This window comes from Erinaceus europaeus, chromosome 9 (genome assembly GCF_950295315.1).
Source record: "Erinaceus europaeus chromosome 9, mEriEur2.1, whole genome shotgun sequence".
In the NCBI taxonomy this organism is placed as follows: domain Eukaryota; kingdom Metazoa; phylum Chordata; class Mammalia; order Eulipotyphla; family Erinaceidae; genus Erinaceus; species Erinaceus europaeus.
In genome coordinates this window covers 43,370,168-43,384,436 of record NC_080170.1, presented here as the reverse complement: position 1 = coordinate 43,384,436, position 14,269 = coordinate 43,370,168, and the positions used below count along the sequence as shown (strand labels likewise).

The 14,269-nt window shown below is 38.3% G+C and overlaps 1 protein-coding gene across 6 annotated transcripts in view; it reads right to left on the bottom strand.

Annotated features, from left to right (window-relative positions):
• Window positions 1-14,269, bottom strand: part of TDRD5 (tudor domain containing 5) — a 34,457-nt gene that overhangs the window by 8,466 nt on the left and 11,722 nt on the right. For all 6 annotated transcript variants that reach the window (XM_060197754.1, XM_060197757.1, XM_060197755.1 and 3 more), the window contains exons 8-12: window positions 7,873-8,081; window positions 6,410-6,630; window positions 3,957-4,169; window positions 2,803-2,869; window positions 955-1,155 (exon numbers count right to left, since the gene is read on the bottom strand). In XM_060197754.1, the coding sequence (XP_060053737.1) occupies window positions 955-1,155; window positions 2,803-2,869; window positions 3,957-4,169; window positions 6,410-6,630; window positions 7,873-8,081 (911 nt within the window). The remainder of the gene's footprint in view (window positions 1-954; window positions 1,156-2,802; window positions 2,870-3,956; window positions 4,170-6,409; window positions 6,631-7,872; window positions 8,082-14,269) is intronic.

Below are 14,269 nucleotides of genomic sequence, written 5' to 3'. Positions count from 1 at the left end.
AGGGGGGTCCATCGCAAGCAGTGAAGCAGGTCTGTAGGTGTCCGTCTTTCTCTCTCCCTCTCTGTCTTCCTCTCCTCTCTCCATTTCTCTCTCTCCTATCCAAAAACAATGACAATAATAATAATAACAATAACAGTGATAAAACAACAAGGGCAACAAAAGGGAAAAAATAGCCTCCAGGAGCAGTGAATTCATAGTGCAGGCACTGAGCCCCAGCAATAACCCTGGAGGCAAATAAATAAATAAATAAAATAAAAAGACATCTATATATGGTGAAAACATATTAACTTCTAAAATTTATTAATCATAAATGCTCCATAGGGTGGGAGTAGATAGTATAGTGGTTATGCAAAAAGACTCATGCCAGAGGCTCCAAAGTCCCCGGTTCAATCCCCTGTACCACCATGAGTCAGAGCTCATCAGTGCTCTGGTAAAAAAAAAAAAGTGTTCCATATTGATAGCTGTTCCCAGTTATAAAAATCATCAACATGCATGTATAAGGACCAGAATTTAAGCCCCTGGCCGCCCCCTACAGGAGGAAAGCTTCATAAGTGGTGAACCAGTACTATGATGTCACTCTTCTAGCCCTATCTCCCCTTTATCAATTTATGTCTATATCCAATAAATAAAATATTTTAATAAAAATGATCAACTTGGCAGTAATGTATATATTACTATCAACAACAGTAAAAATAAGAGTATTATTGTTCTCTAAGAAGACACTTTGGGATAAGATAATCCCTAACCAATTACTTAAAATAAAACATTCACATTATAAAAGCTAGAGGCACTTTTTGTGGTCATCTGGAAATAATGAGACTTATCTGGAGGAAGGCAGAAATTTCACAGTCTCTCTACTTAAAGGATAAATCACATAACCCTCATATTAAATTCGATAAGAACTTGAAGTATTGAGATTAAATAAAACATTAAAATATATCCAGACTACTCCACCTTAGAAGGGACATTTTCTCGACATACAATAGCATGACCTTCTGTTCTCAAAACATGATGGAAATAGACATCATCATTTGAGGATGTGTCACACAGAAAGATGTTAAGGATTCCATCCACATATTCATCCACTACCCCGACCAATGGTTTCAAGCCACACAACTTCTGGAACACCGAATTGGCTTTGGATGTCCAGTGTTCCTGAAATGTAAGCAAGGTATTAAAATTCAGTTAAGCCATAACAAACAGAAGCAACATAACTAAAACGAATCCTCAAAAATTTGAACTTCAAGACAAGTTAGAAGACAATTAAGCTTACTAAATTCAAAATAACAATACTACACAGCTATAAAAACACGAAATTTTGCCATTTGTAACAATATGGATGGAGTTGGAGGTAATTATACATATTGAAGTATGTCACACAGAGAAAGACAAATACTGGATGATTTCACTTATATATTTATTATATAAAGAGATGAACTAAAGTAAATATTTAGACTATAATACAATTAGTGGTTATGAAAAGGGGAAAGGGAAAACAAAAATGAACTTTTAGTGATTAACTTAATGTGATATATATACATGCTGGGTTTTAATGATGCACACTCAAAACTTTTATAATGTTATAATGTAATATTCACGTTTTTTTTAAAAAGGGCTTCTACACTTACTTTATACAAAATAAGCAAAAACCACCAGATTAGCTTCTGCAAGATCATATATAAGATTTGAACTAGCAGAATCATAGAACTGGTGAATTTACAGAAATCAAAACACAGAAACCAAAACTAAATGTCTTAACAAGTTGATTCAGGAGCATATTAGATAGAATTAAAGGGTAAATTGGTAAAATTAGTAAAGTGAAACTGAAAAAAAGAATACCCCCAATGCAGGGTATTAAGACAGAAATAAAATGCAGTAGAGAAGTTAAAAGATATGAAAGACAATTTAAGATTTTAAAAAATTTCTTTATTGGGGAATTAATGTTTTACATTCAACAGTAAATACAATAGTTTGTACATGTATAACATTTCCCAGTTTTCCATATAACAATACAACCCCTAACTAGGACAATTTAAGATTTAATATACTTCTAATTATGACCCCAGTAAAGAGACTGAGATAAAGCAAGCACAAATGCGAATATGGAGAAATTTTACCCTAACCCTTTAAAAATTTTAATTAATTAATAAATTAATGCCACTAAAGTTATCATTACTAGAGCTCAGTGCTGGCACTACATATACACCACTCCTGGCAACCACTTTTCTTCTTCTTTTTCTAGTTATTAGATAGGATGAAGAGAAACTAGAAGGGGAGAGGGAGAAGGGGGTGAGGAAATAAAAAAGATACCTATAGACATGCTTCACCACTTGTGAAGCTCCTCTTCACCACCCGCAGATGGGGGTGGGTGGGAGCTCAAACCTGGCTCACTGTGCATGGTAATGTGTGTGCTCAACCAATTATGCCACTGGTGCCACTGCATGGCCTTCTGCAACCATTTCTTGAGAACCTGTTTGGGGGTTCCAGCAGGGGAGCGCAGCTACTTGTATACCCTCAACCGAAGACTGGTCTGTCTCTATTAAAGAAGGCTGTTCTTTTCAACCAAGTGGGCAGCTTCAGGAGGGACACACATGGAGTGGTAGGAAAGGAATGGGATACCCACCTAGTCAGCCAGATCAGCCCAATTAACCCTGGCGACCAATGGGGTGACAGATGTTGCAACCAGATCGCCCTCATATCCAAATCTTTTCTTTAAGAACTCATTTCTTCTTCAATTTTTGTATCCTGAGAACCTAAATTATTCTTGGTATCAAATGTTTGTTGATTAGGAAACAAACATACCTCTACTGGTCTCACCCAAGCCAAAGAACAAGGGATAGCCTGAGCTGGAAGCTTTGTGTAGCAACATCTGCAACAAATAATCAAAATATGAGTATCTGGGTGGGGGTATAGCATAATGGTTACCCAAAGAGACTTTCATGACCGAGGCTCTCAAGTCCCAGATTCAACCCCCCCCATAAGGCTATAAGCCAGAGTTGAGCAGTGCTCTGGTCAAAATAAATAAATAAAAACAAAACTGAGTAATCAGATTTTAAATTTCATTTTGTGGAAGCCCTAAACTATATCTTGATCTTAGCTACTCACACAATGCCCAGCATTTTATTTATTTATTTTATTTCTGGATTTCTGGATTTCAATTTCAATTTTAAATTAATCTTATATTTTAAAAACAATTTAGGAAATAAAATTATAAAGCATAATAGTCTTTGAATGTGAGACTGTACCCATTATAGCAGTCCTATAAACCATTTCCTCAGTAGTAATAACAATAATAAATTTTCTTTGAGAACTAGGCAATTAAAGTACAAGTAGGAACAGTTCAGCCTTCATGCTATAGAAATGTACCTCCTATCATGATCTAAAGAATAATCTTCTTAATAAGAGACTGAAATTTACAAGAGTCTGAGTTACAATCATACAAAACAACAACAACAACAACAACAACAGGGAGTCAGGCGGTAGAGCAGCGGGTTAAGGGCAGGTGGCACAAAGAGCAAGGACCAGCATAAGGATCCTGGTTCGAACCCCTAGCTCCCCACCTGCAGGGGAGTCGCTTCACAGGAGGTGAAGCAGGTCTGCAGGTGTCTATCTTTCTCTCCCCTCTCTGCCTTCCCCTCCTCCCTCCATTTCTCTCTATCCTATCCAACAACAGTGACATCAATAATAACTACAACAATAAAAAACAAGGGAAACAAAAGGGAATAAATAAATAAATAAATACTAAAAAATTAAAAGAAAAAGGAAAAAACAATCACACGGAGGTCTAAATTCATCTGTACAACTAAGTAACAATCTGACAAGTGTACACTAAGAAGGAAAATAGATGAAAAGAGGGAGAAAGAAGGGAGGGAGGCAAGAGAAAAGGTTCTAACCCCCTCAATTTTTAGCATTCTGATTCAAAACTTAAATTCTCCTTATTAAATGTGCTAACTCACTTGAGGAACCTCAGAGAGGACTTCTGAACAGTTCCAATATTCCCAAAGTCTGGGTAGAACACTTCTACTTCATGTTTTCCGAGGACTCTATGGATAATGACCCGGTACCACCACTTATCTTCAGAAATCCTTACACAACAAAGATGTCCCGGCTGAATAAAATATTCTGGCATGGCATAGCGGTCAGAAACCAGCTGATTAGAGTAACAGCGCCTGGATTCAGAGAAACCCATAAAGAAAAAAAATATATATATAGATGTATCAAGCAAAGAAAGTCTTCACAAAAAAGCAAAACAAATAATCTTCATATTTCTGATTTGTAAATGCTTACTATTAATATAATTTTATTTCTCTTTCTCTTCAACAAACTGCTTCAAATACTGGGTTGCCAGAAAAGCCATGGCATATTTTTTGTTTTTCTATGCAAAAATGTGTCATGACTTTTCTGACAACCTAATAGAAACATTTTATCATGCATTCTTTGCTGTGAGGTTGTATCAAAGAATATCATATATTTGTTATAGTGCTTGCACCTTACTTATGTGTGATTCCACCAGTCCCAAGGCTGATCTTTTCTTTCTTTTTTGAGACAGAGGAGGAGAGATAGAACTATTCTGTCACATCTATAGTCCCCTGGTGCCATGATGCTCCCATGTGGTTTCTGGATTCAAATGAGGGGCTTTGTGCATGATAAACACAAAATATTTATTAAGCCAGATGTTAAAGAGATCTGCAATACAATTTCCTATATTTCTATAAAATGTTATTTATAGGGGGTCAGGAGGTAGTGCAGCACAGCGGGTTAAGCACACATGGCACAAAGCGCAAGGACCAGCCTAAGGATCCTGGTTCGAGCCCCCCGGCTCCCCACCTACAGGGAGGTCGCTTCACAAGTGGTGAAGCAGGTCCACAGGTGTCTATCTTTCTATTCCCTTCTCTGTCTTCCCCTCCTCTCTCGATTTCTCTCTGTCCTATCCTATAACAACATCAACAACAATAATAATAACCACAACAAGGATAAGGCAACAAAAGGGGAAAAAATAGCCTCCAGGAGCAGTGGATTCATGGTACAGGCAGTGAGCCCCAGCAATAACCCTGGAGGCCAGAAAAAAGAACAAAATGTTATTTATATTAACACATGTGGATTTGTTTGCGTATGATAACTATCAATACATAAAAGGTCATAAATTATTTACCAGAGCACTGCTCAGCTCTGGCTTTTGGTGGTGTGGAGGATTAAACCTGGGACTTTGGAGGCTCAGGCAGGACAATCTGTTTGGATAACCATATGTTATCTCCCCTGCCCCTATAAGTCATCAGTTTTTTTTTCTTAATTTTTTAAATATTTATTTATTTATTTTACCTTTTGTTGCCCTTGTTATTTAACATTGTTGTGATTATTGATGTCGTTGTTGGATAGGACAGAGAGAAATGGAGAGAGGAGGGAAAGACAGAGAGGGGGAGAGAAAGACAGACACCTGCAGACCTGCTTCGCCGCTTGTGAAGCGACTCCCTTGCAGGTGAGGAGCCGGGGGCTCGAACTGGGATCCTTATGCCAGTCCTTGTGCTTTGCTCCACGTGCGCTTAACCCGCTGCACCACCACCCAACTCCCCATCAATGTTTTTTTATATTTATTTATTTTCTTTTTTGTTGCCCTTGTTTTTTTTCATTGTTGTTGCAGTTATTGTTGTTATTATTGTTATTGCTGTTGGATAGGACAGAGAAAAATTGAGAGATATGGGGATGACAGAGAGGGGGGGAGAGAAAGATAAGACACCTGCAGACCTGCTTCACTGTCTATGAAGCGAGTCCCCTACAGGTGGGGAGCCAGGGGATCGAACCGGGATCCTTACTCCGGATCCTTGAGCTTCGTGCCACGTGTGCTTAACCTACTGCGCTACCACCTGACTCCCCCCAAGTCATCAGTTTTTAAGAGGCTGTAACCTAGAACTTCGGTTGTGGGTTTGTTCTGACATTATATACTATAATCTTACAATCTTATAACTCACTATTACTTACTAAAAAAAGAGCCTGTGACCCAGAACTCCAGTGGCAGGTGTGGTGAATGACAAACCAAATGTAGATATGAAATTATATCTCTGAAATCTTATACTTTCGTTAAAAAAAAAAACCTGTTAAACCACTAATACAATCTGGAAAAGGGCTGGGTAGTGGTGCACCTTATTAAGCACACATAGTACCAAGCGTAAGGACCTGGGTTTGAGCCCCTACTCCCCACCTGTAGCAGGTATGCTTCACAAGTGAAGCAGGTCTGTAGGTGTCTTTCTCTCTCCCTTTCTATCTCCACCCTTCCTCTCTCAATTTCTCTATTCAATCAAATAAATGTCTTTTTTTAAATATGGAAAAGAAAGAATCTGTGACCAAAATGCTTGAAAACTGCTGATGCAGAATGAGGTACATAAAAAATACATTGAAAAAAACTGACTCTTACCGCATTTCAATCATCATGTCTTCAAGTAACTCTGAAGAATCTCTACTATAAATTCGGATGTAGAACTGACTAGGAGAAATGATATATTCCACAAAAACCCCCACAAGTGTACTGGTATCTAATGGTGGGAGTCTGCATAATTTCTTGTCTTGTACAGCATCTGGTGGGATGTCATGATTTGGTACTGCCATATTAAGCTGTGATTTATTAATTTCTTCTTGCTACAAGTTGGAAATACACAAGATGAAAAATATGTTACTTCAAATATTGAGGCTTAATGACTACAATGAACCATCTTACCATCCAACTTTATTAACAAAAGAAAACTTTAAGGGGAGCGGAGGGTAGATAGCACAATGGTTATGCAAAAAGACTCTCATGCCTGAGGCTCCAAAGTCCCAGGTTCAATCTCCTGCACCAGCAAAAGCCAAAGCTGAACAGTGCTCTGGAGGAGGAGGAGAAGAAGAAGGAGAAGGAGGAGGAGGAGGAGGGGGGGGGAGGGGGAGGGGGAGAAGAAGGAGAAAAGAAAACTTTAAGGATTACATTTCACACTAGTCTTCAATTCAGAATAAGATTTCTCAAATGCTCTCATTCTAAAATACATTATTTTCCACTAAGTCTATTGTCCTTCAGGAAATGTAACAGGCTCTCCAAATAGAAAGTATACCTTCCATGAATGAAGCCAGGACAGAAGCATAGAGGAGAGAAGGGAAGAGAAGGAAACAATTATTTACCTAGTAACAGAAAAACAATAGGAGTATAAGATGTAATATTAATGAGAGGACAGAGAAACACAGATGATTGATAGCTTTGAAGGTTTTGGCAGAGAGCAAAGTTATTTAATTCTTCTCTGGAAAGCCTGCAGGGGTTTAAGTGACATTTGAAATACATGGTTAGAGAATCAGAAGTGTCATCATGATACAACTGTTAAATCTTCAAAGCCATTGGAAATTTTAAGATTATACCTGAAAGAAATTCAATTATATCAAGGACTGAAAAAACTGAGTAAATACTGTATGTGGTGACTTCAGACCAGAGCTATGGTCTCTCCAAGAATATATATAGCTAGAAGTAAAATATTTCTTAGGAATTAGTGTTTGAAGAACATCCATTTGGTTACTTTCCAAGATTCTGACTCTACAGAGCATAAAACCTTTAAAACGTAACTCACAAGGACCAGGTGGTGGGCCATCCCATTAAGCACACATTACCCTGGTTCAAGGACCCTGGTTCAAGCCCTGGATCCCCACTTGCAGGGGGGATGCTTCATAAGCAGTGAAGCAGGTCTGTAGATGTCTATCTTTCTTTCTCCCTCTCTAGCTCCTCCTTCCCTCTCAATTTCTCTTTCCTATCAAATAAAAAAATAGGGAAAATAAAATATATAAAAAAGGAAAAAAATGGCTGCAGGGAGTTTGCACCAATCCCCAGTGATAAAACAAACAACAACAACAAAAACAACTTACCAGCTGTAAAGGCTTTACCACCAGGTTAGGCTTCTTATAAATCTTCTGTTCTGGCTCTTTGCTGGTTTTCAAAGAGCAATTCCATATAGTTTCCTTGGTAGCAGCAGTAGACAGTGAATTTCTAGGGGGACTGGAAACACAAACTTTGGATTCTATTTTCTTATCTGATTGAACAAAACAGCCATTTTTGACTGGTGAAACATCTCCATCTGAAATGACCAAAAGAGTAACCCATGTATATTTATTAAAATAATTGATATGTCACACATTCAACATGCTAGATACTGGGGAACAGTAACACTTGCTAGTTAAGAGTTTGCCCTTGTAGACCACTAATATGGTAAGACCTAAGGGGAGTTCTATAAGGTAACAAATCTTAAGTTATAGGAGGGGCTTACAATATGGTAGGGTTTTTTTCAAACATAGAAGGCTTTATTTTCAATATTCTAATTTTACTGTAACTGTTGCTCAATGTTACCAGTGAGCATTCATATTACTTAATGTATAACATATGTAACTACTATATATGCCTTAATGTCTGTGAAATTTTCAAGTTAAACACATTTTATTCAGATTTGCATATATGGTGACTATGAGACATTGATACATTCATCCCATAAAACCACAATGACACCTATGTAAATAAACTGGTAAGAATGCACACAAAGATGAATGTATATGAATATATATATGATTAAGAATATTTAAAATGAGGGGGCTGAGCAATGGCACACCTGGTTAAGCACACACATTACCATGCACAAGGATCTGGGTTCAAGCTCTTACTCCCCACTTGCAGGGGGGGGTGCTCAAGAGTAGTGAAGTAGGTCTGTAGGTATCTATTGTTCTCTCTCTTTATCTGCCTCTCCCCTCTCAATTTCTCTCTGTTCTATCAAGCATAATAGAAAGAGGGAAAAATATTTAAAATGATAAAAAGTAGATACCCTCTACATGTCCATCAATTAGAACCTGATTAAATAAATAACATATTCATATAAAAGAATTACATACAATTTAAAAGGGTAAAAAATAGACTTATATGCATCAATATTAGAAAACAGTCATTATATATGAAAGATAAAAAGCCAGGATATGGGAGTCAGGTGGTAGCGCAGTGGGTTAGCGCAGGTGGTGCGAAACACAAGGACTGGCTTAAGGATCCCGGTTGGAGCCCCTGGCTCCCCACCTGCAGGGGAGTCGCTTCACAGGCTGTGAAGCAGGTCTGCAGGTGCCTATCTTTCTCTCCCCCTCTACCTTCCCCTCCTCTCTCCATTTCTCTCTATCCTAGCTAGCAATAACATCAATAACAATAACAACAACAACAAAAGGGAAAATTAATTTTTTTTAAAAAGTCAGGATATACCCACATTACCATGCAAAAGGGCCCAGGTTTAAGTCCTCAGTTCCCACCTATAGGAGGGGAGCTTCACATGTGGTGAAGCAGAGTTGTAAGTTTGTCTGTCTCTTTCTGCCCCCTTCCTTCCCTCTCAATTTCTGTCTGCTTCTATCCAAAATAAATAAATCTTAAAAAGAAAAGAAAAGAAAAGAAAAGAAAAGAAAGCAAGGATATGGCAGGGGGACAAAATGGCTGAATAGAGAGAATCTGTCTTTTCCTTTCTCCCACCATCACCAGAAAAGCATGGAGAAACATGCATAAAAACAGATTTTCCACAACAAGAGACACAAAGCTCAATATACTGGCAGCTGGAAACAGAAAAGCACACTGTACCAAGAAGATAGCCCCCCCTTCACCCATGACAACAAACTGCAATCAGAAGAGATGTAGAAGGTGTGAGACAATCCTTCCTACACTCTACAGCAGTGCAAAATGGTAAATTAAAAGTCATAAAGAAGGAACTGGTGAGCAGGCAGCAGCTCTTTCAGACTATCCACAGAAACTTTGCTGCAGTCTGGAGGGCTATATAAAACTTTAACAGCATTACTTTAGGGAGATAACATAACAAAAAATGTTCACTTTCTACTAATTTGTGTTTAAATATTTCAGAATAAACATGACTTATTTTAATAAATAAAAACCACTAAAGACATCTACATTTTGGAAAAGAAAACTATCATGACCACTTGAAAAGCTAACAAAAATATAAGCACCACATTGTACTGCTACGTGATAAGACATCACTGCTAAAGGAATTGAGGAAATAGTTTCTATTAGTTCTGGAGCTGCATATAAATCTACAATAATTTCAATTAAATTTTATTTTTCTTTTTCATGAAATTTATTTATTTATTTATTATTGGATAGAGACAGAGAAATTAAGAAGGGTGGGGGAGATGGAGAGGGAGAAAGACAGACACCTGCATCTCTACTTCACCACTTGTGAAACTTTCCTCCTGCAGGTGGGGACCAGAGGCTTGAATCCAGGTCCCTGCACACTGTAATGTGTGCACTTAGCCAGGTGCACCACCGCCTGGCCTCCCTCAATTAAAATTTCAAAAGAGAATACACTTAAGACAAAAAAAAAATCATGTGCTCTATATGCCATTTGGTATCCTAGAGTGAATCCAAAACCAGAAAAAGAACAATAATGAGAAAGCTTGTATAGGTGGAATAACATCTGGAATTTAGTTAAGAGTAAACCAATGTTAATATCTTAGCTTTGGTAAATAAATCATTTAAAATATTAATATCGGGAGTCGGGCTGTAGCGCAGCAGGATAAGCGCACGTGGCAGGAAGCGCAAGGACCCACGTAATGATCCTGGTTCAAGCCCTGAGCTCCCCACCTGCAGGGAAGTCGCTTCACAAGCGCTGAAGCAGGTCTGAGGTGTTTTTCTCTCCCCCCTCTGTCTTCCCCTCCTCTCTCCATTTCTTTCTGTCCGATCTAACAACGATGACATCAATAACAATAACTACAACAACAATAAAAAAACAACAAGGGCAACACAAGGGAAAATAAATAAATATTTAAAAATAAGAATAATAAAATAAAATGCTAATATCACGGGGAATTGGATGAACGATATGTGGGAATCCTAAACTGTGTTTCTCTGTAAACCTGAAATTATCCCAAAATTAAGTTTATTTAAAAAAATAATACAATCGGGAGTCAGGCAGTAGCACAGCGTGTTAAGTGCACTTGGCACAAAACGCAAGGACCAGAGTAAGGTTCCCAGTTCGAAACACCAACACCCCCCCCACCTATAGGGGAGTCACTTCACAAGCGGTGAAGCAGGTCTGCAGGTGTCTTTCTCTCCCCCTCTTTGTCTTTCCCTTCTCTCTCCATTTCTCTCGGTCTTATCTAACAACGACAACAATAATAACTACAACAACAATAAAAACAACAAGGACAACAAAAGGGAAAATAAAATAAAATTTAAAAAAAGATAAAAAATAATGATAATACAATCATTACGCCATCAATTAAGTCACCATGCTATTTCAAATCTTCTATATTAGTTTTAAAAGCTTTTGATGTACAGTCCAGCAACCACAGAACTATCTGTGTTTCCACATCAATGATCCCAATTTTCCACAAGAAAATTGATTTCTTCAAATTTATTTTTAAAAAAAATTGAATGAAGTAAGTTTTGTTTTTTTTTAAATTCAGGAGATCTTCACTAATAAGACAGGCTAACCTTCTTATCTATCATCAAAGAGGAGGTCATTATATTCAAAACATTTTTCAGAGACGTGTGTGATCTGTTCGGATAATGTGGTTACAATAAAAGAATTTTATGGGAGGGAGGCGGAGCTACGAGCAGCAGATCGCTTTCTCTCCTCTCCTCTCCTCTCCTCTCCTCTCCTCTCCTCTCCTCTCCTCTCCTCTCCTCTCCTCTCCTCTCCTCTCCTCTCCTCTCCTCTCCTCTCCTCTCCTCTCCTCTCCTCTCCTCTCCTCTCCCGGATCAACTAGGAATACCAAAGGAGACCACCCGGACCGAAACAAGACAGGACTAGAATGACCACAGGAACCCAGTAAATCACCCGTGAGTACAAACACTGCTTGGCTGGTGACAGAGAGGAGAGAGGGACCTAAGGAGAGATTAAGTGACTGCTAACAGTTCAACAGTTTATCAGTGGAGACACCACCTCCAGTCAGCTCCACAACAAGGGGACGGCTGAAGGGAGGAAAGGACTCCCCAGAGACTCACCAAGTGCAACTCTGAGTCTCCATTGCTACTACCCTCAGAATCTGGAGCAGCGACAGGGAGGGACACCAGGGGACAGAGATCTAACCAGGAAACTCAGGAGAAGACCTATACCTCGGTGGCATAGCTGAGGGGCTGTGAAAGTCTCTTTGCATAACCACTGGATTATCTCTGCCACACCCTGCTTTATCTCTTGGTCAGGAGTCAGTGATTAAGATAAGAAGCCTATTGATAGTTTAAAAGCCCTCAGGCTCCCATAGCCTACAGGGAAGAAAAAAAAAAGAGGCTTTTACACCACTGAGCTCCAACTCAGGGATTGAAAAAACTGTTAACTTCCACCACTGTAAACCCTTTAATTAAATTACTTAGACACAAGTCAATCCAGGCAATAGTGATCAATAATTTGAAAAGTAATTTGATAAAGGGAACTCATAACATAATATATAAAATGGTTAAAACAACAAGAAAAAATATTGGAGAATCGAACCAGGACAAGAGTCCAGCTAAAAGTCCTCCAGAGGGTGAAGCACAAAACAACGAGTTCAACATCCAAACATTAGCTAAGGAAATAATAACAGGAGTGAGTAAAGAATTTGAAAAAATTGTAATCAGAAATGCAGGAACAACAAATGAGAATATGGAAGAAAATTCTAATTATCTCATGGTTATTAAGAGAGCTAAAAGCTGAAATCGCTGAGCTAAGAAGGCAACTAGCTGAACAAGCTAAAACAGTATCAGAGCAGGGCAACAAAATAGATGAACTCCAGAAAGCAGTAGAGGGCAGAGAGAATAGAATCTATGAGGCTGAAGACAGAATTAGCAAGACTGAGGATGAATTAGGGACAACTAAAAAAGAAGAGATCTCAAAAAGAGATTAAGAGATGCTGAAAACAACAACACAGTCCTATGGGATGACTTCAAAAGAAACAATATACGCATTATTGGCTTACCAGAGGAAGAAAGAGAAGGAGAGGAAGAAAGCATTCTCCAGGCCATAATAGCTGAAAATTTCTCTAGTCTAGACAACACCAAAGACATAAAGATTCAAGAAGCCCAGAGGGTTCCAAACAGAATTAACCCAGACCTAAAGACACCAAGACATGTCATACTTAGAATGGAAAGGAATAAGGATAAAGAAAGGATCCTCAAGGCTGCAAGAGAAAAACAAAGAGTCACCTACAAAGGAAAACCCATAAGATTAGCAGCAGACTTCTCCATACAAACACTACAGGCCAGAAGAGAATGGCAAGATATCTATCGAGTGCTCAATGAGAAAGGCTTTCAGCCAAGAATACTATATCCTGCTAGACTGTCATTCAGACTAGATGGAAGCATCAAAACCTTCTCAGACAAGCAACAGTTGAAGGAAGCAACTATCACCAAGCCTGCCCTGAAAGAAGTTCTGAAAGGTCTCCTATAAACAACCAGACCACCACAAATAGGACATATATCAAAACACTCTAAAACTCTACAAGAATGGTGTTAAAATATCTCCAATCTTTGATATCAATAAATGTCAATGGCCTGAGTTCACCTATTAAAAGACACAGAGTAGGAAGATGGATCAGAAAACACAACCCAACAATATGTTGTCTACAGGAAACTCACCTAACTCAACAAGACAAACACAGACTTAAAGTGAAAGGATGGAAAACTATCATACAAGCCAATGGCCCACAAAAAAGGGCAGGAACAGCTATTCTCATATCTGACATGATAGACTTTAAAATAGATAAGATTAAAAAAGATAGGAATGGACACTACTTAATGCTCAGAGGATCAGTCAATCAAGAGGACTTAATTATTAATATCTATGCACCCAATGAGAAGCCATCTAAATACATCAAACTTCTACTGAAAGAGCTACAGCAATATATTAACAGTAACACAATCATAGTAGGGGACTTCAACACCCCACTCTCTCAACTTGACAGATCATTGAGGCAGAAAATCAGTAAAGACATAAGGGAGCTAAATGAAGACATAGATAAACTAGAACTATTGGACATTTTCAGAGTCATTCATCCCAAGAAACTGGAATACACATTTTACTCAAATCCACATGGATCATTCTCAAGGATAGACCATATGTTAGGCCACAAAGACAGCATCAGCCAATTCAAGAGCACTGAAATCATCCCAAGCATCTTCTCAGACCACAGTGGAATTAAACTAACACTTAACAATCAACAAAAGATTAGTAACAGTCCCAAAATGTGGAAGCTCAACAGTACACTTCTTAACAACTTGTGGGTCAAAAAGGAAATCAAGGAAGAAATCAAAATGTGTCTA